This window comes from Heterodontus francisci, chromosome 25, assembly GCF_036365525.1.
Source record: "Heterodontus francisci isolate sHetFra1 chromosome 25, sHetFra1.hap1, whole genome shotgun sequence".
Taxonomy (NCBI): Eukaryota; Metazoa; Chordata; class Chondrichthyes; order Heterodontiformes; family Heterodontidae; genus Heterodontus; species Heterodontus francisci.
Window position 1 is genome coordinate 48084423 of NC_090395.1, and position 23340 is coordinate 48107762.

At 43.4% G+C, this 23340-nt stretch overlaps 1 protein-coding gene across 1 annotated transcript in view; it reads left to right on the forward strand.

Annotated features, from left to right (window-relative positions):
* The window catches only part of LOC137384094 (leiomodin-1-like), a 67015-nt gene that overhangs the window by 35786 nt on the left and 7889 nt on the right, over nt 1-23340 (forward strand). The window contains exon 2 of the mRNA XM_068057699.1: nt 4305-5702. Within this exon, the coding sequence (XP_067913800.1) occupies nt 4305-5702 (1398 nt within the window). The remainder of the gene's footprint in view (nt 1-4304; nt 5703-23340) is intronic.

The window sequence follows — 23340 nt, forward strand, 5'->3', positions numbered from 1 at the left end:
TTCCCCAAGCGCATCCCAATGTGCATTCCCAATTCATCCATAAATGCAATGTTCCTTTCCACATCGTGATGAGCTCCGCAGCATGATCTAGTTGTCTTCGTTGCTTGAATGCTGACCTTAAGTCTCAAGGATTGCTTTCTCGACGGCATGTTTTACATGAAAAGAAATAAAGCAATTCAGAGTCAGAGCTAGCCTCCCTCCATCCACTGAAATTACTGTTGTGCACACCTTTTTAAGTTCTGCAGTGAAGGCACCAATTGATAACGTCGCCAATGAAGCACTTATTACCCACCTCAGATGCAGGAATCAGCACATCCTTGCGTCATCTCCTGCACTGCCACTTTGCTTGAATGCCGTCCTGAAGTGTCAAGGATTGTTTTCTCAAGGGCACGTTTTACATGAAAGGAAATAAGGAAAGAACATCAGTGTCAGAGCTTCCCTCCCTCCAATGAAATTACTGTTGAGCATGCTTTGTGTTCTGCGGTAAAGGCATGTACTGATAACACCGCCAATGAATCACTTAGTACCCACCTCAGCTGTCGGAGGCAGGATGATGTAACTGCCCCTATCTCGTGATGGTTCAATGCTGCTCTCAGGGAAAACATGAATGATGTGAGGGTGCTGGAAAAGAAGCACATTTCTTTTGGGATATGAACATAAAGCTGGCCATTTAGCCCAGCAGTTCCCTGCCAGTGGTTATGTTACTCGTGCGTCTTTCCATCCATTCCCATTTAATCCTGCCTACTACTATCACCAGTTGTGTTCACAGCAAGAGCATTCACATTTCTGCTACCACTGGACACTGCATGCTTGTTTCTTTTAGTGCTCAGTCTCTTCTTGCTGAATGTTCCCCAAGTGCTTGACCCCTTTGGACGCCCTCTCTGCTTGACAGGCAGCAACTGGCAATTGCGGAGTCTCACAAGGCTCTGCATGGTTGTTTCAACGTCGGATGGGGAAACAGGTGTCTGTGTGTCCATGAGCACTGCCCTGATGGGTGTAGGAGCAGGTAACTGTGTGTCCATGAGCACTGCCCTGATGGGTGTTGGAGCAGGTAACTGTGTGTCCTTGAGCACTGCCCTGATGGGTGTAGGAGCAGGTAACTGTGTGTCCATGAGCACTGCCCTGATGGGTGTAGGAGCAGGTAACTGTGTGTCCATGTGCACTGCCCTGATGGGTGTAGGAGCAGGTGACTGTGTAACTGAGCAGCAAGGAGAGGGTACCGCAGGTAGGGGAAGTGGAGATTTGAACAGGCAGGCATACTTATGGTCCATCAGATCATTAGGCCAGGGGGTGAGACGCTCAGGATCCAGGGTTTGTGACACGTGACTGATGTCCAGCGCGCGGCCAACTCCATCCGAAGGTGCTTCCGGGCAATTGTTGGGCATAGTAAATGGCTCCATCTCATCAGCCAGTCCTTGCTGCCAGCGGAGAGTCTGTTGCCGCAGCCAGTCCAGTCTCCTCATGAATGCTGCCGTTCCACTCTGCAGAACGGCCTGTTGTAGCTGGTACAATTGATCTGAAAGCAAGCGGTATTTTTCATTGTGGCTGAGGGGCCTTGGCTGTTCCTCTGTAATCACAATGGCAGCAGCCATGCCTGTCGTCGTTGGTGTCTGAGATGCACGCCAGCGACAATTGGGGGCGAGCCTGTCCAAAGGCAGACCCAGATGCCTCTGCACAACAACAGCATATTTGCAGGGCAACAAAGTCTGAATGGAGAAGATGCAGCTGCAGGTAGCCTGGCCATCATGTATCTGCAGTGTGTACTGTTTGGCGCCTGAAATCACAGTCACTGTGCCTTCATCCTGCTACATGCGGTGCCCCAGACAATGGAAATGTTTTCAGAGCAACTCACAACAGGGACTGGAGAACATGCAGTGCCCCAGACAATGGAAATGTTTTCAGAGCAACTCACAACAGGGACTGGAGAACATGCGGTGGCCCAGACAATGGAAATGTTTTCAGAGCAACTCACAACAGGGACTGGCGAACATGCGGTGGCCCAGACAATGGAAATGTTTTCAGAGCAACTCACAACAGGGGCTGGAGAACATGCAGTGCCCCAGACAATGGAAATGTTTTCAGAGCAACTTACAACAGGGACTGGAGAACATGCGGTGGCCCAGACAATGGAAATGTTTTCAGAGCAACTCACAACAGGGACTGGAGAACATGCGGTGGCCCAGACAATGGAAATGTTTTCAGAGCAACTCACAACAGGGACTGGAGAACATGCAGTGCCCCAGACAATGGAAATGTTTTCAGAGCAACTCACAACAGGGGCTGGAGAACATGCAGTGCCCCAGACAATGGAAATGTTTTCAGAGCAACTCACAACAGGGACTGGAGAACATGCAGTGCCCCAGACAATGGAAATGTTTTCAGAGCAACTTACAACAGGGGCTGGAGAACATGCGGTGGCCCAGACAATAGAAATGTTTTCAGAGCAACTTACAAAGGCAGAGCAGCTTACCTTGGAACAATCTCCTGTGTCAAATAAAAATGAAGCAAGTCTCCAAAACGAATAAATAATTCAGATAAGATACGAGAAAATGCCTGACGAAACCCCTCCTCCTTCCACTTTCAAAAAGTCGCGCCGAAGCTTTGACGCATGCGCAGAGGCCAAATTGGCGCGTCGGCGAGGAAGACGAAATAACGCGATGACGTCATCTGCGCATGCGCAAAGCGGTCCTGGTAAATCGGACCGCAGCGCATGCGCAGGGGGCATGAGGCCGTCTGCGCATGTGCGCACCGCGGCGCATCCTGATGACGTGACCAATGACGTAGCGTTGTCATGAATTACTTTGTTGATTTAAATCAGGCTTCCTTGGACCACAGAACAAAAATCCACTATTATTAATAATTGCAACCTTCTGCTACATTAAATGTGCAATATAAATGCAAATTATGGTAGGTGCCAGCCCATCAACTCCCTGTTAAATATAGTGGTGTGACTCAGGCAATGATTTTAACCTTATCTGCCCAGCAGGAATAGGCTGGGTAAGTGGTTAAAATTGGGGAAATCAGTATATCGCCTCGTTCCAACCAGTCCTGATTTTAACCTGATGACTCTATTTAAATTGGTATTTAATTACGTAATACTACGTAATTGGTATCTCAATGTGATTTTAACAGGAAGCATCAACCGCATCTCGCAGTCTGGAGTGCACAACTGCATTAAGTTTGGTTTTGGTTCTCTCATGATTGTTGTGTACTGTTTTGTCCTGCAGAAATAGTGGGCGAGAGTTTGTGAATGGCTGCAGAAAAGAGGATGCAGATGTGTGTGGCTTGTGCTGGTGGGGTATAAGCTGAGAGGGAGAAGATGCAAGCAGGATGAGAAGCAATTGCATGGGAAGCAAGTGTGTGGAGAATGAAGTGAGAAAGGAATCTTGAAAGAAATCATGGTGATTGTGCAAAACCTAGCAAGTGAGGAGAATAGTTCTAGAAGACGGTGCGAAGAGAACAAGAAAGAGGTGAGTGTGTGTTTGTGATGAGAATGAGAGGTGGTGTAGTGTGGCTTTGTGCTTGGTGGTGAAGGAAGTGATGGAGGGAAGGGAATTCTTGAGAGAGCTGGAAAGGGTTAGGGGTTGAAAGATTTTCTGCCATGTCTTCGCTGGAGCTAGGGGTAAATGAAGAGTATTACTCAGCCTTGCTACTCTAGCAAGGTCATTGAAGCAATTCCTGTACTGTGTCCAAGTCTTGAAGGTGACACAGTTGCAGCTGACAATCTATGGAATCACTTACCATCCATGTTGGACAGAGTATTTGGTAATGCTCCTGGAACTCCTGAGAAATAGATGCCTCCTTGCCCTCACCTCTTCCCTAAGTACCTCCAGGGAGGGTTTGAAAACCATGGAGCTTACCTGTGACTCATTTCATCAATGATTCTTCCTCCAGCACCACAAAAATGAAAGAATCCAAAGAGAATGAAACATCTCTTTAAGAGGTACATTCCCACTTTAATTAGGCATCCAGCAGACCCACCATAAATTGCTGTTGGTCAGGTCAAACAATTCAGTTGGAAACTCAATGTTGAGATTATACTAAGGCTCAGGAATTAAAATAACCCAGATCTATTTTTGGCTATTGGGATGAGTTTTATACTCTGCTGAAAACTCACCTGCTCAGTACTGATCCAGGTCAAATTTGAGGCCAGAATATCATTTTTATTGTTTTAAGAAAATCTAAATTTCTTCAATTACTATTTTGTCATTTTAAAGTGTAGAAATTATTGGTAAACAGAAGAGGTGTAATAGCAATATTTATTCATTTCATAATTATTCACATATACATTTTCTTTCCTTTAGGAAGGACAACCCCCAGACGAATTCTGTAAACAATCTACATCTAAAGAATCTGAAAATAAAGCAGTTAAGGAACTGGGCAATGAAAATATGAAAAGAAGTGAGGAAACTGCTAAAACAAAAGGAAAAAATGAAAGAAAAGAAAAAGATGAGGGAAGTGCAAAGATCAAAGACATAAAGGGCAAAGAAAAAGAGGAAAGGCTGAAGAGCAAAGAGGTGAAAGCAAAAGATAAGGAGGAGAAAGAGAAGAGCAGGGAGGTGAAAGGAAAGGGAAAGGAAGAAAAACTCACTAAACCCAAAGAAGAAACACCAAAGGATATCGTCAAAGAGAAAAAATATACCAAAACAAAGAGTGAGGCAAAAGACATTAAGAACATTGAAAACTGCTCCAGCACTTCTGTGACAAACTCTAGTAAATGCTGTTCAACACAATGTAAAGATTCATCCAGCACGCAAAATCTGGAGGACAAAAAACAACCAAAAGCCATAGAAACACAAGGAACAACTTCGACCATTTATGATGAGCTGATAGAAAAAGTAAGGAACAACAATCCTGAAGTAACTGAAGTGAACTTAAATAATGCAGAGAGAATAACCAATGATATCTTAATACGTTTTGCTGATGCATTGAAAGAAAATACTGTAGTGAAGACCTTTAGCTTTGCCAATACTCACGCTGATGACCATGTTGCATTTGCTGTTGCTGGTGTGTTAAGGATAAACAAAAGCATAACAAATCTCAACCTAGAATCCAACTATATCTCTGGCAAAGGTGTCATTGCTATCATGAGAGCTCTGCAGCAGAATAATGTCCTGACAGAGTTCAGATTCCACAATCAACGCCACATATTTGGAGGACAAGTTGAGATGGATATTGCCAAACTTTTAAAGGAAAATACCACTCTTCTTAAGCTCGGCTACCATTTTGAGTTGGCTGGGCCACGTATGACTGTGACAAACTTGCTAAGTAGGAACATGGATAAACAGAGACAAAAACGCTTACAGGAGCAAAGACAGGGGCAAGCAGGGGACAAAAAGCAAGGGCTTGAAGTTCCAAAGACACCTGGCTTGCAAAAATCGCCAAAAGCTTCTCCACAATCTTCTCCGAAAAGTTCACCATGGTCATCCCCTAAACCAAGCCCAAAGAAGGCTGCAGCTCATGCACCACCTCCCCCTCCTCCTCCCCCAGCCCTACCTGAAAAAGCCAACTCCGTGACACAGAACCATAAATTACAAAGTAAGAGGATTGGAGAAGAAAACGAAGAGACCAAGAAGCTAAGAAATTCCTTGACACCTGTATCTGAACGAAAGTTGGAAGATAGACCACCAGCTCAAGAACAAAATTCAAGAGATCAGCTTCTGGCTGCCATTCGAGGGAGCACTATGAAAAAGTTAAAGAAGGTAAATAATTAGTTTTCTATGTTGTCTATCGGTAGATCTTACACTTGCATTTGTAGGAAGCAGTGTAAAATGATAAATACGTTGTTTGGACAGCATATATAAATATGGAACCTGACAGGTAAACTTTTCATCCATCAGAGCACAAGACCCAAAGTTTTATAAAGTATGAGATAAATGCAATATTTTATGCTTTAAACTATTTCTCAGAGGTGGCTGTGAGGAAATGCAGACAGAAAGCTTTATGATTATTTTATAAATGCGGTTTAGAATTCAACATCTTGCGACAGAGCTTCCCATTTGTGAATTTAAATTATGAATCCCTAAGTTTCAAACATTTGTATCAATGTAGGACAACATGACTATGGAATAAATTTAAAGTTTTATTTTGGTAGAGCTCTTAAAGCTTCTGGAAATTGTTTCAATGGGCTGAATTTTCCCAGCCCATTTCCAACCCTGGCGGCCTTCCAGTGGGTTCTGGGGCCTCCCTCCTTGATGGGCGACCCTCTCTGGCGCCCCCGCAGCAATGACATGCTGGTGCACAATGACCTCCTCCCTGAATGCCATGGTGTGCCTGCCTGGCCCTACCTTTCCCCAATCTAAGTCACCACTCTTCGAGTGCACCCCGACATTGAGGCGCCCTCATCGTGAAGCAGCAGCCTCAGCCCTGACCACTGCTAGCAGTGCCACTGCTGAGCTGCTGGCCTTCTGATTGGGCCGGCAGCTCTTGGGGATGGGCTGCCATCCTCAATTGGATGGCAGCCCCAGCGGTGGCCTGTTAACTGGTTGCCATTTGCAATGCACCGCCCTAAGTCCCACCGCCTGCCAAAGTGGGGGTGCCTCCCACTTTTGTCCCTGGCAGCAGTACTTCCAGGTAAGCTGAAAAATTCAGACCAATGTATTTATATCATGAATGATTCTGCTAAGACAATAACAATGGTGTTTCTGTAATGCTCCATAAATGCAAAAAATGTCAGAGGAACGGGACACAAAGGACACTAAACATGTGGAAAGGAGGGGGGGCATAGAAGGAATTGGAAATGAATGGTATGGTCAAAGAGGAGCATTTTGAGAACGGTTTTGAAAGCAGGGAAGGAGATGGGAAGAAAGACGGAACTGGTTAGAACATTACAGAGGGCAGGATGGTAGTAGCTGAATGTGCGGGCGTTAAATGTGGAATAGGTGGAAATGAGGCAAAGTGATGTTAGAGATTTGGAGTCTTTTATGTAAAGACATAAGGCAGAGGAAATCATTACAGAAGATTAAGACAACGCCATGAAAATATTTGGAAACAAGGGTGGTGGTGGATGGGGACTGGTTGGGCCTCTGTTCAAGGAAGAAGTGGAGAGCCCTCAAACCGTCCTGGTGGGGGATGGAGGTGTAGAGAGATTGGATGTCCATAATGAAGAGGAGGCAGTTGGGGCCAGGAAACTGGAAATTGTCAAAATGATGTAGGGCGTCAGAAGAGTCACGGATGTAGGTGGGAAGAGACTGGACCAGGGGAGAAAAGATAGTGTCAAGATAGGAAGAAATAAGTTCAGTGGGGCAGGAGCAGGCTGACACAATGGGTCTCCCAGGACAGTCCTATTTGTGGGTTTTAGGAAGGAGGTAGAAATGGGCTGCCCAGGGTTGTGGGACTATGAGGTTGGAAGCTGTAGAGGGAAGATCTCCGGAGGAGATGAGGTCAGTGACAGTCCTGTGGACAGCCGCTTGATGTTCGGTGGTGGGGTCATGGTCCAGGGGGAGGTAGGAAGAAGTGTTTGAAAGTTGGTGCTGAGTATCTACAAGGCAGAGGTTGGTACACTATACAACAACGGCACCACCCTTGTCTCCAGGTTTGATGATCATGTCGGGGTTATCTGCAGGTTTGATGACCATGTCGGGGTTATCTGCAGGTTTGATAACCATGTCGGGGTCAATGTTCCAGTGAACATCAATGCAAGCTTGAGGAACAGCATCTCATTTACCGATTAGGCATACTACAGCCTGCTGGACTGAACATTGAGTTCAATAATTTCAGAGCATGACGGGCCCCCCATTTTACTTTTATTTTTAGTTCTTTCTCTTTTTTTGTGTGTTTATTTTATTTTATCTTAGCTTGTTCAGTTTGCCTACCCACTGTTTTTTCATGTTTGTACTTGTGGCTGTTCAGTTTTCAGTCCATTAACACCCTATCTGTGCTAATGCTTTGTCTTTCAACACACCATTAACATATTGTTTGCCTTTGCTCCATGACCTTCTGATCGGTTATTCTCTGTGACTTTGTCCTATCTACACCTTCTGCTTTGTTATCTCTTACCCCACCCCCGCTTTACTTGCTTAGAACCTTTCACATTTCTAATATCTGCTAGTTCTGAAGAAGGGTCACTGACCTAAAACGTTAACTCTGCTTCTCTCTCCACAGATGCTGCCAGACCTGCTGAGTATTTCCAACATTTCTTGTTTTTATTTCAGATTTCCAGCATCCGCAGTATTTTGCTTTTATATTATTGGCGAAGTCAAGCCTTGAAGTGATGAAGGCATCGACCAAACAGAGTTTTAATGGCAAGGGTTGGGGGGGGTGGTGGGAGGGGGGTTGGTGGGGGGAAGGAGGGGGGAAGATGGGGCAGAAATAGGCAACAACAATTGGAAGAAAGTGTTTTTTTCCATAGAATTGCACAACAGGAAAGAGAGAGTCGGAAAATGGGTCATTTTCAGGTTGGCAAACTGTAACTAGTGGAGTGCCACAAGGATCAGTGCTGGGGCCTCAACTATTTACAATCTATATCAATGACTTGGATGAAGGGATTAGGTGTATTGGAGCCAAATTTGTTGACGATACAAAGATAGGTATCAAAGCAAGTTGTAAGGAGGACATGACATGTCTTCAAAGGGATATAGATAGGTTAAGGGAGTGGGCAAAAATTTGGCAGATGGAGCATAATGTCGGAAAATGTGAGGCTATCCACTTTGGTCGGGAGAATAGAAAAGCAAAACATTATTTAAATGGAGAAAGCCTGGTGAATGCTGCAGTATAGAGGGATCTGGAAGTACAGGAATCACAAAAAGGTTAGCATGCAGGTACAGCAAGTAATTAGGAAAGCAAGTGGAATGTTGGTCTTTATTGCAAGGGGGATGGAGTTTAAAAGTAGAGAAGTTTTGCTAAAACTGTACAGGGTGCTGGTGAGACCGCACCTAGAGTACTGCTTACAGTTTGGGTCTCCTTATTTAGGAGGGATATACTTGCATTGGAAACAGTTCAGAGAATGTTCATTAGGTTGATTCCTGGGATGGAGGGGTTGTCTTATGAGGAAAGGTTGAACAGGTTGGGCCGAGACTCATTGGAGTTTAGAAGAATGAGAGGTGATGCTGAGAGGATGTTTCCCCTCATGGGGGAATCTAGAACTAGGGGGCACAGTTTCAGAATAAGGGGGTCTCCCATTTAAGATGAAAATGAGGGGGAATTTCTTCCCTCAGAGGGTCATTAATCTTTGTAATTCTCTGTTTATGCTCCGCATGAGCCACACAGGTAAAGGCTTTATTAAATGAGCAGGTATGGAATAGGAAGCTGAGCTTGGGATCAAGCAGAATATTAATCATTCACATTACCTGACAGCTTGAGATGGCAGTAAGGAAGACTGATAGACTCAAGGACAGAGGCTTGGATGTGCTGACAGGAACAAAAGAGGGTAACCTCAGTTTAACTGACATTTAGCTGGAGGACTGTATAGTTCATTCAAATCTTGATATCAAGCAAGCTATTTGGGAGACAACATTCCTGCAGTTCTTTCAATAAAGCTTAACAAACAGAAAGAAGTGGATCAATGGACTGAAGTTTGGATCTCTGACAGAGTGCTACAAAACATAGACATTATTTAATCTTTTACATATGGATAATCTGCCATGTTGGCTTATGATTTAATAATCTTATATTGATCTATTTGAATTTCTCGCCAAATTTAACCAGTTCCAATCCATTTTGTTTTTTAAATAAACCTTTTGATTTGCCATCAGCTGTATAGCAATGACAGTCATTGATATTTCTGAAGTGCCTTAAAAGTGTTTGTGCACTAAGTGTGACCTAATATATTTCTAAATAAAGGAATCATTAGAATACTTACTACAGCAATGCTTTTGCAACTATAACTTTATCAATCATGATATCAAAGAAACAACTTGCATTTATATAGCACCCTTAATGCGGCAAAATCTTCTGAAGGCAAAAGCTTGGATTAAGAGGTTGTTTATAAGGTCATCTTAAAGGAACAGCAGGAGGTGAGGAAACAGAGAGTTTTAGGGAGTGAATTGCTGAGGGTAGGGCCCAGTTAGCTGAAGACATGGCCTCCAATAGTGAGGGTGTAAAGTCAGGGGATGCACAAGAGGCCAATTTAGAGAAGCGCAAAGTTCTGGGGTGCTTATAGGGCTAGAGAAAGTACAACTGGAGGCATAGGGGGAATGGTGAGCCAATGCAGGTCAGCCAGATGGGCACTGGAAGTTAAAGCTGTAAGTGACAAAGGCATGGAAGACAGTTTTAGCAGAAGAAAAGCTGAGGCAGAGGTGAAGGAGGATAATGTTATGGAGGTAGAAGTAAGCGGTCTTTGTGATGGAGAGGATATGGGGTCAGAAGTTCATCTCAGGGTCAAACAGAATGCTGAAGTTGTGAAGAATCTGGTTCAACCTAAGACAGTGGCAAAGGATGGAATTTGTGGCAGGGGCTGTAGTTGATGGCTTTGATCTTCCCAATGATTAATCAGTGAAAATTGCAATTCATTTAAAATTTTAGAATGGTACCCTTTATTTTATGTTGCTTCTCCTTGTTCTTACCAAAATGAATCACGTCACACTTCTTTTAATTAAAACCCATGTTCCACTTGTCTGCCAATACCACCAGCCTGTTTTTGTCCTTTTGAAGTCTACCACTATCCTCCTCACAGTTCGCAATACTTCCAAGTTTTACGTCATCTGCAAATTTTGAAATGGTGCTCTGTACGCCCAAGTCTAGGTCATCAATATATATCAAGAAAAGCAGGGGTGCTAAAACCGACCTGTAAGGAACCCTACTATATACCTCCTTCCAGTTCAAAAAACAACCATTCATCACTACTTTCTGTTTCCTGTCACTCAGCCAATTTCGTATCAATGTTGCTACTGTCCCTTTAACTCCATGACCTCTAACTTGGCTGACAAGCCTGTTAAGTAGGACTTTATCAAATACCTTTTGAAAGTCCATGTACACCACATCAACTGCATTACCCTTAACAACCCTCTCTATTACCTCATCAAAAAACTCAAGCAAGTTAGTTCAACATGATTTGCCCTTAAATCTGTGCTGGCTTTCCATTATCAATCCACATTCATCTAAGTGACTGCTAATTTTGTCCCAAATGATTTTTTCTAACAGCTTTCCCATCACCAAGGTTAAACTGACTGGCTGTAGTTGCTGGGGTGATTGCTACACACTTTTTTGAACAAAGGGATAACATATGTAATACTCCAGTCCTCTGGCACCTACCCCTGTATCTAAGGGGGATTGAAAGATTATAGCCAGTGTCTCTGCAATTTCCACCCCTAATTCCCTCAGCATTTTTGGATGTATCTCATCTGGTCCTGATGTCTTATCAACTTTTAGCACAGCCGGCATATCTAATATCTCCTCGTTATCAATTTTTAGCCCATCCAGTGACTTAACTACCTCCTCTTTCACTATGACTTGAGCAGTGTCTTCTTCCTTGGTAAAGACAGATGCAAAATACTTCTTTAGTACCTCTGCCATGGCTGCTGTTCCATGTTTATTTATATGCCTATATTTGGATTCCTTTTTGTGTTAGCTGCCAGACTCTTCTCATACTCTCTCTTTGCTTCTCTTATTTGTTTTTATCACTTTGCCTTGGAACCTTTTATATTCAGCTTGGTTCTCAGTTGTATTATCTACCTGCCATATGCACCCTTTCTCTGCTTCATCTTACTTTCTATCTCTTTCATTGTTGAGGGAGCTCTGGCGTTTTTGCCTGACCTTTCCCCTTCATGGGAATGTACCTTGACTGTACCTGAACTATCTCCTCTTTAAGACCAGCCCATCATTGCCTGCCAGTCTTGCATTCCAACTTATCTGGCCCAGATCCGTTCTTACCCTATTGAAGTTGGCCTTCTCCCAATTAATTATTTTTACTTTGGATTGCTCCTTGTCCTTTTCATAGCTAACCTAATCCTTATGAGACAGTGTTCACTGTCCCCTAAAAGTTCCCCTACTCACACTTTATGCATTTGACCCATCTCATTCCCCAGAACCAGATCAAGCAATGTGTTATGAACAGGTGAGACAGGGGTTTCGGGGTTCCCTCTCAGCCTATTCCTGGTTTGACCATAACAGGATTTAATTTTTAAAACACTGTGTTTTTAGCTTCCGCTCAGTGAATCCTTGTTCACTGCTCTCCAATTGTAATGGAAAAGAAATCAACCAGACAGGTTTTATTAGATTTAAACAAGAAATGTGTAAATTTATTAACCTTAAAACTCGAATTCAGTTAAAACTACTAAAAATATGCGACGTGACCACGCTAGCATGCACACACGATAAACACACACACAGATAGAGACCGAAAAGGAGAAAGAATCAAGGGGAAAGATTTGAAGCAACAGCTGGAGTTCATTTACTGTCTTTTGAGGGCGATGTAAAATCTTTGATTGCAGTTAAATCTTGCCATCTCATTGGGGCCCAGTGCACTCTTTCAAACCTGTTACGATGGTTGTCTGTCTACTTGAAATCCAGTTGCAGTCTCTGCTTTTCGTGAGAGAGTGAGAGAGAGAGAGGGCAAGAGAGGAAGATGCTCTCTCTTTGAGTTCAGTTGCAGTCTGACTTCAAACAGTTTGTGAACACAATTCAAACCAAACCTGGGCCAGCAGGCCAATCATGTGACTAGCTCCCCATCTGGATTGTTTGTGGATTCTTTCAATCTCAGTAGACATCCCCAGTAGTGGGTCTGGAACGCTAGCTTTCCACATCCCCAATGTCTTTCAGTCAAAATCCATCTGGTTAATTGAACCAGAGAGCAGTTCCATTGTCTTCTCCAGGCAACTGTCTCCCAGAATGCAAATGATCGGTATGTTTTCAGCCACTGTTGTGATCTCTTTAATCAAGTCATCTTTTCAGTCCAACAACAGTTTAAAATTAATGTTCCAGATGACAATATTAATATGCCTCATTTTTTAAAAAGAGCATTTCATTAAAAATGCTGGAGAGAAGAGTAAGTACAGGAAAACACATATACATCGCTCTCATTCATTCTCATTCATTTAGAATTCCTAAAAATTGTTACTGCCTGTCTTTTCTTGGTTGCAGTGCTGCTTTAAACTGCCATTTTTGGCATCCCAATAAACATGTGATTTTTGGGGAAGTTTATCAGTTTGCACATTTCTGTGACTGCCTAGGGTGTCTTTGTTCCTGTCTAGGTCTGCAGGGGGAGGGTTAGATTTAATTACCCCTAAGTTGGAGTTCTGCTCAGGAGAGTAAGTAGTGGGTGGATCCATTTTGAACTCTCTTTCAATGCTTTGTTTAGTCTTGCAAGGGCTTTTCACCTTAGGGGATGGTTGGTTTCCTTTTAGAGTCATAGAGTCATAGAGTTATACAGCATAGAAACAGGCCCTTTGGCCCATCATGTCTGTGCTGGCCATACAGCACCCAACTATTCTAATCCCATATTCCTGCACTTGGCCCGTAGCCTTGTATGCTGTGGCGGTTCAAGTGCTCATCTAAATACTCCTGAATGTGGGGATGGATTCTTTGCTAATCTTCTCTTTGTCCTCAGGGACACTCCTGCTTGCAGATTGCTTTGCCCAGATTCTACTGCACTCCCCTGTGACACTTTGACTAGATGTGGCATCCCCCTCATGGTTTCTCTGCCCTCTTGAGGGCTTTCTTTGTCTCTGCCGGTTTCTGTAAATGCTGTTAGCAACTCTGGTGGGGTGCTTCTTGTGTCTCCATTTACATAGGAGGATGTGGGGTATAATTTTTCAAACATTTCAGGGTTGGCTGACTGGATAGAAGGGGTTTCCATTTGGGATTCCTCCTGGACTTCCTTTAACCTGCCCTCCTAGTCCTTACTTCCCCTTTCCTCTCTAACCTTTTGCCATCCTTGTGCCATTCTGACCCCTTTTGTTCCTGGCAGGGGTCCCTTACAGTTCAGCAACCCTTGGCTGGAGGGTCCTCCAAATACTGATAAGTCCTCCACCAGACCTTTGTTGCGTTTTGGCCAGTCAAACTGCTGTCTTATGCGGGCTTTGGTTTGTCGTATACTGACATATACAGCCACTGTAATCTCATGGGCCAGTCTTAATATTTCTCTCCTGTACCTCTGCGGCACCACTAACTGGTGAACCACTGTCCACTCCTTGCCCTCAGGTCTGTGAAGAGAACTCCATTTCCTCATCAGTACCTCATCCTATAAATAGTAGCAGTCAGGGACTCCCTCTGCTTCAATTTCAGACTGGGCAGCCTGTACTAACTCTCTCAATACCGGGTCAGCTCACTAAGCCTCAGCTAGGGAAGATTCATTTAACTCATTCCCTGGATCATCTGCTTGCAGTGCCAATTCAGTCTCCTCTGGGGGAGCTGGTTTAGTCATCACCCAATTCACTACATGATCAGGGGAACTACAGGGGACCGTCTCCTGCCAGTGCCCCGTCTCCCTGACCTCCTTCGGTCTCTCTTTCACTACTGGGGAAGCTACCATCTTCGTCCCCGCCAGATCATTACCTAGGAGCAGGTCAACCCCGTCCACAGGCTAAGTAAGGGCAACCCCTCCGGTCACCGGTCCCGAAACTAGGTTGTACTCCAAGTGCACCCGATGTAAAGGTTCAGGCACACATTGCCCTCCAATACCATTCACCACCAATCTATTTACTGCACTCTCTGGGGGAAAGGTCAGGCCTTTTCCCAGTAAAAGGGATCTAGTGGCCCATATGTCCCTAAGGATAACTATGTGCTTGCTTGCCCCACTCGAGGGGTATGGGGTTACTCTCCCTTCAGACACAAAATCCTGATAAGCTTCAGGAATCATTATATTTTCCTACACCTACAGCAGTATGCTTCCTGGGTCTTACTATTGCTGCAGTTAAAGCCACAGCTTGTTCAGCTGTGCTTTCCATCAGGGTCCTTTCTCCTTCACTGAGCGGGTGTGTCCTGATTAACTCTATAGGTTTTGCCCGTAGTTTCCAGCAGTCAGATCTTAGATGACCTGCTTTATTGCAATGGAAGCACACAGGTCTCCGATCCCACTCCTACTTACAGCATTATCCTTTTTGGCTAGAGGAGGGCCCCCTGTGGCTGCTGCTTTTTCTTTCTCTCCCAGGACTGCTTGGGCTTCTATCACCTTCCCACCATTTGTCCTTTTTGGATTTGTGGGGGTGACTAGGTAAGGTTTTCCCCTGGGGAACTGACTTATAGAGGAGAGCAAACTGATCAGCCAGAACTGCGGCTTGCCAGGCTCTATGAACTTTTTGTTCCTCTCCATGTGTCTTTATGGAGAGTGGGAGAGAGTTTTTAAATTGCTCGAGCAAAATTATTTCCCTGAGATTTTCATAGCTGGGCTGAACTTTAAGAGCCCTCAAGCACTGGTCAAAAATCAGCTGCTTACTTCTCTCAAACTCCAAGTAAGTTTGATCAGCTTGCTTTCTGAGGGTGCGAAATGCTTAGCGATAGGCTTCTGGTACTAGCTCATATGCCCCGAGGATAGCACTTCTTGTCAGTTCATACTTTGATGAACTCTCATCTGGCAACAGGGAATAAACCTCATGGGCTTTTCCTGTTAACTTGCCTTGTAACAGCAGAGTCCAAGTCTCAGCTGGCCATTTTACTGCCTTGCAAATTTTTCAAAAGATACAAAAAAATGCATCCACATCTCCCTCATCGAATTTTGGGATCAATTGAGTAAATTTTAACAATTCAGTACCCAGTCCTCCATATTGGCCATGCTTTCACTGGGGCTACTCTGTCATCCCCTAGGTAACTCAAGCTTCCTCAGTTCTCTCTCCTCGCATTCCTTCTGGAAGGTTCTTTCTCTTTCTCTCTCCTGTCTTTCTTTCTCTCTCTCCTATCTTGCTTTCTCTCTCTCCTACCTTGCTTTCTCTCTCTCTCTCTTTCTTTCTCCTGTCTCTCTCTTTCTCTTTCTCTTTCCCTGTCTTCTAATTCAAGTTTCCTCTGTTCCAATTGTATCTTTGCTAGCAATACCCTGTTGGAGTCTATCTTTAACCCTGTTTGTGCTTTTTCAGATTCAAGGGAAAAATGGTTGGTCTTAGGAGTTCAGACTTTCTAGCCTTGGCATGGACAGTGATCCCACACTGCTCAGCCATTTTTCTCAACTCTTCCATAGACAGTGCTTTTATCTTATCCCAAGTTATTTCACCCTGGCTTGGAGAACTACTGGCTTCAGTTGCAGACATGTTGATATTCTAGCACACACAACCATAAGAAAACCTGTACTAAAATCTTTTCTCTTTTTGACTAAGATCAATTTGACTTCCCACTTCCAATTTCTAGTTTGTCTGTGGGTTGAATCCGGATGCCAGCCCCTAAATTTCTGTGATGAACAGGTGAGAAAGGGGTCTAGGGGTTCACCCTCAGCCTTTTCCTGGTTTGACCGTAACAGTGTTTAATTATTAAAACACTGTGTTTTTAGCTTCCCCTCAGTGAATCCTTGTTCACTGCTCTCCAATTGTAATGGCAAAGAAATCAACCAGGCAGGTTTTCTTAGATTTAAACAAGAAAGATGTAAGTTTATTAACCTTAAAACTCCAATTCGGTTAAAACTACTAAAAATATGTGACACGACCACACTAGCATGCACATGCGATAAACACACTTGCAGATAGAGACAGAAAAGGAGAAAGAATCAAGGGGAAAGGTTTGAAGCAACAGCTGGAGTTCATTTACTGTCTTTTGAGGTCGATGTAAAATCTTTGATTACAGTTAAATTGTGCTATCTCATTGGGGCCCAGTGCATTCTTTAAAACTTTCAATGGTTTTCTGTCTTCTTGAAATCCAGTTGCAGTCTCTGCTTTTTGTGTGTGTGTGAGAGAGAGAGAGAGAGAGGGGAAGATGCTCTCTCTTCAAGTTCAGTTGCAGTTTGACTTCAAACTGTTCTATGAAAACAATTCAAACCAAACCTGGGCCAACAGGCCAGTCATGTGACTAGCTCCCCACCGGGATTGTTTGTGGATTCTTTCAATCTCAGTAGACATCTTCAGTAGGGGGTCTGGAATGCTAACTTTCCACACTCTCAATGTCTTTCGGTCAAAATCCATCTGGTTAATTGAACCAGAGAGCAGTTCCAATGTCATCTCCAGGCAACTGTCTCCCAGAATGCAAATGATCAGTATGTTTTCAGCCACTGTTGTGATCTCTTTAAACAAGTCATCTTTTCAGTACAGCAACAGTTTAAAATTAATGTTCTATATGATGAAATTAATATACCTGATTCCTGGCAGGTGAGGCTTTCATCACAAATGCCTCCTTCCTCATTGGACTGGAAACATACTGATGTAGAACATTCTCCTGAACACATTCTAGAAACTCCTGCACCTCTCTGCCCTTTACACTATTGCTATCCCAGTCTATATTAAGATAACTAAAGTCCCCCATTATAACTATGCTATAGTTATTGCACCTTTCTGTAATTTCCTTGAAAATCTGTTCTTCTATATTTTTCCTACTAGTTGGTGGCCTATGGAATGCACTCAGCAATGTAACAGTACCTCTATTGTTTCTTAATTCCAACCAAATAAATTCTGTCCTTGACCCCTCTAGGATAGTCTCTCTCTCTCTCCAACACTATAATGTTTTCCTTAATCAATACTGCTACACCTTCTCTTTTCTTTCCTTCCCTATCTTTCCTGAACACCTTGTATCCAGGAATATTTAGTACCCTGTCCTGCCCTTTTTTGAGCCAGCCCTCCATTATCAGCACATCATAGAGGCTAATTTTTGTTGCTAAATGATCGATTACCCAATTGTGATTTGTTGTTTTATGATTATGCCATTTGACCCAAGCAGGTGCAATTTTGACACACTTTCAAATGTAATACTTTCATTTTTAATGGTTACAGAAAACACACAGACCTCAAAATTCCTTGCTTGGGAGGATGAAATGAAGACTTAAGTCAGTTTAGGAGAACAGCATTTGGAGCATGACCTAGTTCTCCCAGGTCCTCACCCCTTTCTACCCACAGTCAAAAATTCATGCATGAAGCAGGAATACTAACTATGTTTATGTGGAAGTGGGGGGCTTAATGCTGATTTCCCCACAGGAATTATTCACAGAGTGATTGATTGTGACTAGGAAAGTGACAACAGAGAATCTCAAGTCATTTTTCTCAAAAAACTCTTCAGCCAGAACAATTAACACCTCCCCACAATGTGCCACTCTGATATTCCTGGCATGCATGGTGCAGATACATAAGAAGCACAGTAAATAGTGTGGGCACCTTCAGCCACCTCCATCGCACTTCCATGGTTGGATGGGACTCCAGGAATTTTAAGGCCAGGACATTTACATACATAGATTTTGAAGCCATTGTGAATTAACAAAGAAACAGAAATGAAATGGTTCATATTAGTGCAGGATCTGGGCATCAAATCAGCCATGTTTTTGGCACCGTTAAGACATGTTTTAAAGATGAATAACATCATGCAAAATAAATATAAAGAAATTTGCGCAGGTCTGTTCCTGAGTAACCTGCAGATAGTAATCTGGAGATGTATGGAGAAAGTAAATTGGAAGACAAGAAAGATAGTGAGGAGGTGTGGGTGATCATTGTATGATTGATGTTATAAAAATAAGGCAAATGAATTGGATTGGCCATGTGCTGAGAGGGAAAGGGATGTTGAAAGAAATGTTAGAAGGACAAATGGAAGAAACGAAACCAAGAGAAAGGAGAAAAAAAGGATGCTTCTAGAGCAACTGAATAATGGAAGATAGTTTGAAGAATTGAAGACAGAAACACAAAACAGTGATTTGGAGAAGAAATAAGTCAGCATCTGTCTTAGACAGACCACTGATGAAACAACTTCTGCTGAAACTCCCTTCCATGCCTTTGTCATACCTCCAATGAACTTGCACTTCTACTTTCTTTAACCTGGTGTTATGAAAGTACTTCCATTTTTTGTTAAATTTTGAGGACTTGTGATTTAAAACTGAAAAGGATTCCATAGATGCTGAACATGGTGTTTTTTTTAAAAAGAGGTAATCAGAAGGCCTTTTGGACTTGGTTTGTAAACAATCTTTACAGGAAGTCACCTGTCTTCAGATAAGTACAGAGCAGGGACTTTTTGACCTGGGAAAGATGTTTACAGAGAAGTGACAGGTCAAGATGTATAGGGGTCAACAGGATTGACTCTTGAGATATTGCTTTGGCTTCACTTTGGACAGTCAGTTGGGGTGTGGACAGTGTTTTGAAAGGAGTTAAAAAATCAACCTGCCAAGGACAAAACCCATCTCAGCCGTTCCCATCTCCTTGAAAAGCCTGCCAGCTTTTCCATCATTTTGAGAAGCTCTTAGAAGTGAGTGTAAGATAAAGATAAATTGATGCTGCATTCCTCCTGAAAGGCCTGCCGAACTGCTTTTCAACGTTGACTGAAAAAAAATGTTCTTGGAAGATCCCAGTGACAGCTGTCCACATGTATTTGGGACACCAGAATAAAGGGACAACTGATATCTTTCCACATCTCTTTTTTTTCTTCAAGAATTAGCAAGTATTTGGCCAAAGTATTTTTTTTGTTTTTTTTTGTAACAAAGCTCTAAAGAGAAAACCTCTATTTTTTGGTTAATGTGTGAGTGTGTGTGTGTGGCTAAGGTAAAAAGGGAACTTTCATATTTCAATCTGGGTGTTAATGCTTTGCTTCATTACTGGTTAAGTCTTGTTTTATAATAAATTGATAATTTTGTTGTTTATTAAAGAAACCTGGTTGGTGGATTTAATTTTGGGATAAAGAGTGGAGTATATGATTGACTGCATCGGTATCTGGGTAAACATGTTGTGACCTATGAAGAAGTGGAACTAGAAAAGACAGTGCACTCCTCCCATCTCGGTCGTAACATATAATTGGGATAACCCAACTCCGAGGACATGCAATTGTAAGTGGGGTAATAATAATTGAAAAGAGGAAAAGTAAAAAAACAGGTTTATTGTGCATTAGAGGAAAGTATACATGACTGGAATATCTTTGTCAGTTGCTATCACCTTTCTGGGGAAGGAGGATGTATCTCTGAGTGATTTGAGAAACTTAACCAAGGCTAAGATAAAGGATTTGGTAGAACTGTTGGTGTTAGAGTTAAAACCAAGGGCAAAGAAAGCAGACATAATTGAAGAAATATCACTCCATTTGAAATTAGAAGAAGAAAAAAATGGACCAGATGGTTGTGCAGTTGAATTAACTAAAATTCAGATACAGAAGAAACAATTTCAGCTTGAACAGGAAAAAGAAATAAAAAAAATTGAACTACAATTTCAAAGAGAAAGAGTTGGAAGGGAATTCGAATTTAAAAAGATGGAACTAAGACCAAGACGTGATCTTGACTCCAGTGTATGTTCTGGTGAGGAAAGATCTGACTCCAGCCCAGGACCCAGCGGAGAGCTGTTGAAATTTGTACAAGCCCTCCCAAAGTTTGAGGAAAGGGACATAGAGGATTTTTTCATTTCTTTTGAAAAGATAGCCACACAAATGAAGTGGCTAAAGGAAAGTTGGACACGACTTATGCAAAGCAGGTCGATGGGCATAGCTCATGAAGTATATGCCATGCTTTCTGAGAAGGCTTCTGCAGATTATGAGATGGCAAAAAAAAGCTATTCTCATTGCTTATAAGTTGGTCCCTGAAGTTGACAGGCAGAAATTTCAGAATGTCCAATAACAGCCTGGGCAGACTTATATGGAACTTGAGAGGGTAAAGCAAATTATTTTTGATTGTTGCATGCTGGCACTAAAGGTAGAGACCATGTATGAGGCCCTTAGGGAATTAATTCTCCTGGAAGAATTTAAAAATTCTCTCCCTCCATTAGTAAGAACCCCAGGTAGAGAACCAGAAGATTTCAACAGCTAGACAGGCAGCGGAAATCGCTGATAATTATGAGCTTGTTTACAAGCCCAAACCCTTTGTCCATCACCCCCACAAACCCGAGAAGGATAGAGGGTGGGAGGGTGAAAGGAAGGCAAGTAGCCAGGGACAAAAAGGGACAGTTGGGAATGCTCCAGGGTCTCCGCCTTGGGCCATAAAGGAAAATGCTGAGGGTGGAAGTTAGGTCCGCAAGCCTAAGTGTTTTCATTGACACAAGGTGGGAGACCTTCATGCAGAATGTTGGAAGTTTCCGGGTAAATCCATGGGACTTCTTGGGGTACACAAAGATAATGCAGGAAAAATGACCCTGACCAAGAGTACGACAGATCAGGCGGTAGCTCTGACTGCAGCTGTAAGATCAAGTACAAAAGCCACTGTGAGTGCGGTGGATTGAACAAGATGCCTGAGAGTTATAGGGAATTCTTGTCAAAAGGAAAAGTAACTCCTTATCCCTCAAGTGAGCCAGGTAAACTTATAGTTATACTTAGGGATACAGGAGCCACCCAAACTCAATTGCTGGGGAAAGGCATAACTTTTCCACCAGAGAGCACATTGAATGCCAAGATTTTAGTGAATGGTATTTGCGGGGAGTATATACCTGTACATTTGTATCGGGTGCACCTGGAGTGTTACTTAATGTCTGGAACAGTAACTGTAGCAGTTGTCCATAGTTTGCCTGTAGGCGGAGTTGACCAACTCCTGAGGAATAATTTGGCTGGAGCGAAGGTAGTAGCTTCTCCAGAAGTCACAGAATGACCAAGTGAAGTCAAAGAGAAAGAACAGTTGTAGGAAAAAATTCCAGGAATGTTTCCTTCATGTGTAGTGACCTGAGCAATGGCTAAACAAGTTCCATTGTCAGAGGTAAAATTGGCACCACAGACAGATAGTCGAATATCTAAAACTTGCTTTGGGGATTTGGATAATCCCAAAGAAATGTTCAATAAATATTCTCTGGTTAACGTTCAGTAATGCTAAATAGATCCAGAGTTAAACAAAGTGGCATAATCAGCTCCAACAAATGCTGAGGCAAAGGGAGTTCAGGAAAGTTATTAGAAATGGGATTCTGATGAAGAAGTGGAGGCCTCCTCACAGACCTTTTTTTATTCATTCATGGGATGTGGGCATCACTGGCTATGCCAGCATTTATTGCCCATCCCTAACTGCCCTTGAGAAGGTGGTGGTGAGCTGCCTTCTTGAACCGCTGCAGTCCATGTGAGGTAGGTACACCCACAGTGCTGTTAGGAAGGGAGTTCCAGGATTTTGATCCAGCAACAGTGAAGGAACGGCGATATAGTTCCAAGTCAGGATGGTGTGTGACTTGGACGGGAACTTGCAGGTGGTGATGTTCCCATGCATCTGCTGCTCTTGTCCTTCAAGGTGCTAGAGGTCACGGGTTTGGAAGGTGCTGTCTAAGGAGCCTTGGTGCATTGCTGCAGTGCATCTTGTAGATGGTACACACTGCTGCCACTGTGCGTTGGTGGTGGAGGGAGCGAATGTTTGTGGATGGGGTGCCAATCAAGCGGGCTGCTTTGTCCTGGATGGTGTCGAGCTTCTTGAGTGTTGTTGGAGCTGCACCCATCCAGGCAAGTGGAGAGTATTCCATCATACTCCTGACTTGTGCCTTGTAGATGGTGGACAGGCTTTGGGGAGTCAGGAGGTGAGTTACTCGCCTCAGGATTTCTAGCTTGTGACCTGGTCCTGTAGCCACGGTATTTATATGGCTACTCCAGTTCAGTTTCTGGTCAATGGTAGCCCCAAGGATGTTGATAATGGGGGATTCAAGGATGGTTAATGCCATTGAATGTCAAGGGGAGATGGTTAGATTCTCTCTTGTTGGAGATGGTCATTGCCTGGCACTTGTGTGGTGCGAATGTTACTTGCCACTTATCAGCCCAAGCCTGGATTTTGTCCAGGTCTTGCTGCATTTCTGCACGGACTGCTTCAGTATTTGAGGAGTTGCGATTGGTGCTGAACATTGTGCAATCATCAGGGGACATCCCCACTTCTGACTTTATGATTGAAGGAAGGTCATTGATGAAGCAGCTGAAGATGGTTGGGCCCAGGACACTACCCTGAGGAACTCCTGCAATGATGTCCTGGAGCTGAGATGATTGACCTCCAACAACCACAGCCATCTTCCTTTGTGCTAGGTATGACTCTAACCAGCAGAGAGTTTTCCCCCAGACCTGCGGATGAAGTATGGCTGGTAGTTCACCAGATAGTGGTATCGCCAAAGTATCGCCGGGAAATATTAAGGATAGCCCATGAAATTCCTATAGCAGGACATGTGGGGATCTGGAAGACCCAATCACGTATAGGTCGACATTTTTACTGGCCAGATTTTTCCAAGGACGTGGTGCAGTTTTGTAAAACTTGCCATATGTTCCAGATTGTGGGAAAACGCATCCTGCCATAAAACAGGCAACTCTAATTCCCATACCAGTTATTGAAGAACCGTTTAGTAGGGTGATGGTAGACAGTGTAGGACCTTTACTGAAAACAAAAGCGGGATACCAATACATACTCACGATCATGGATATGGCTACGCAGTTCCCAGA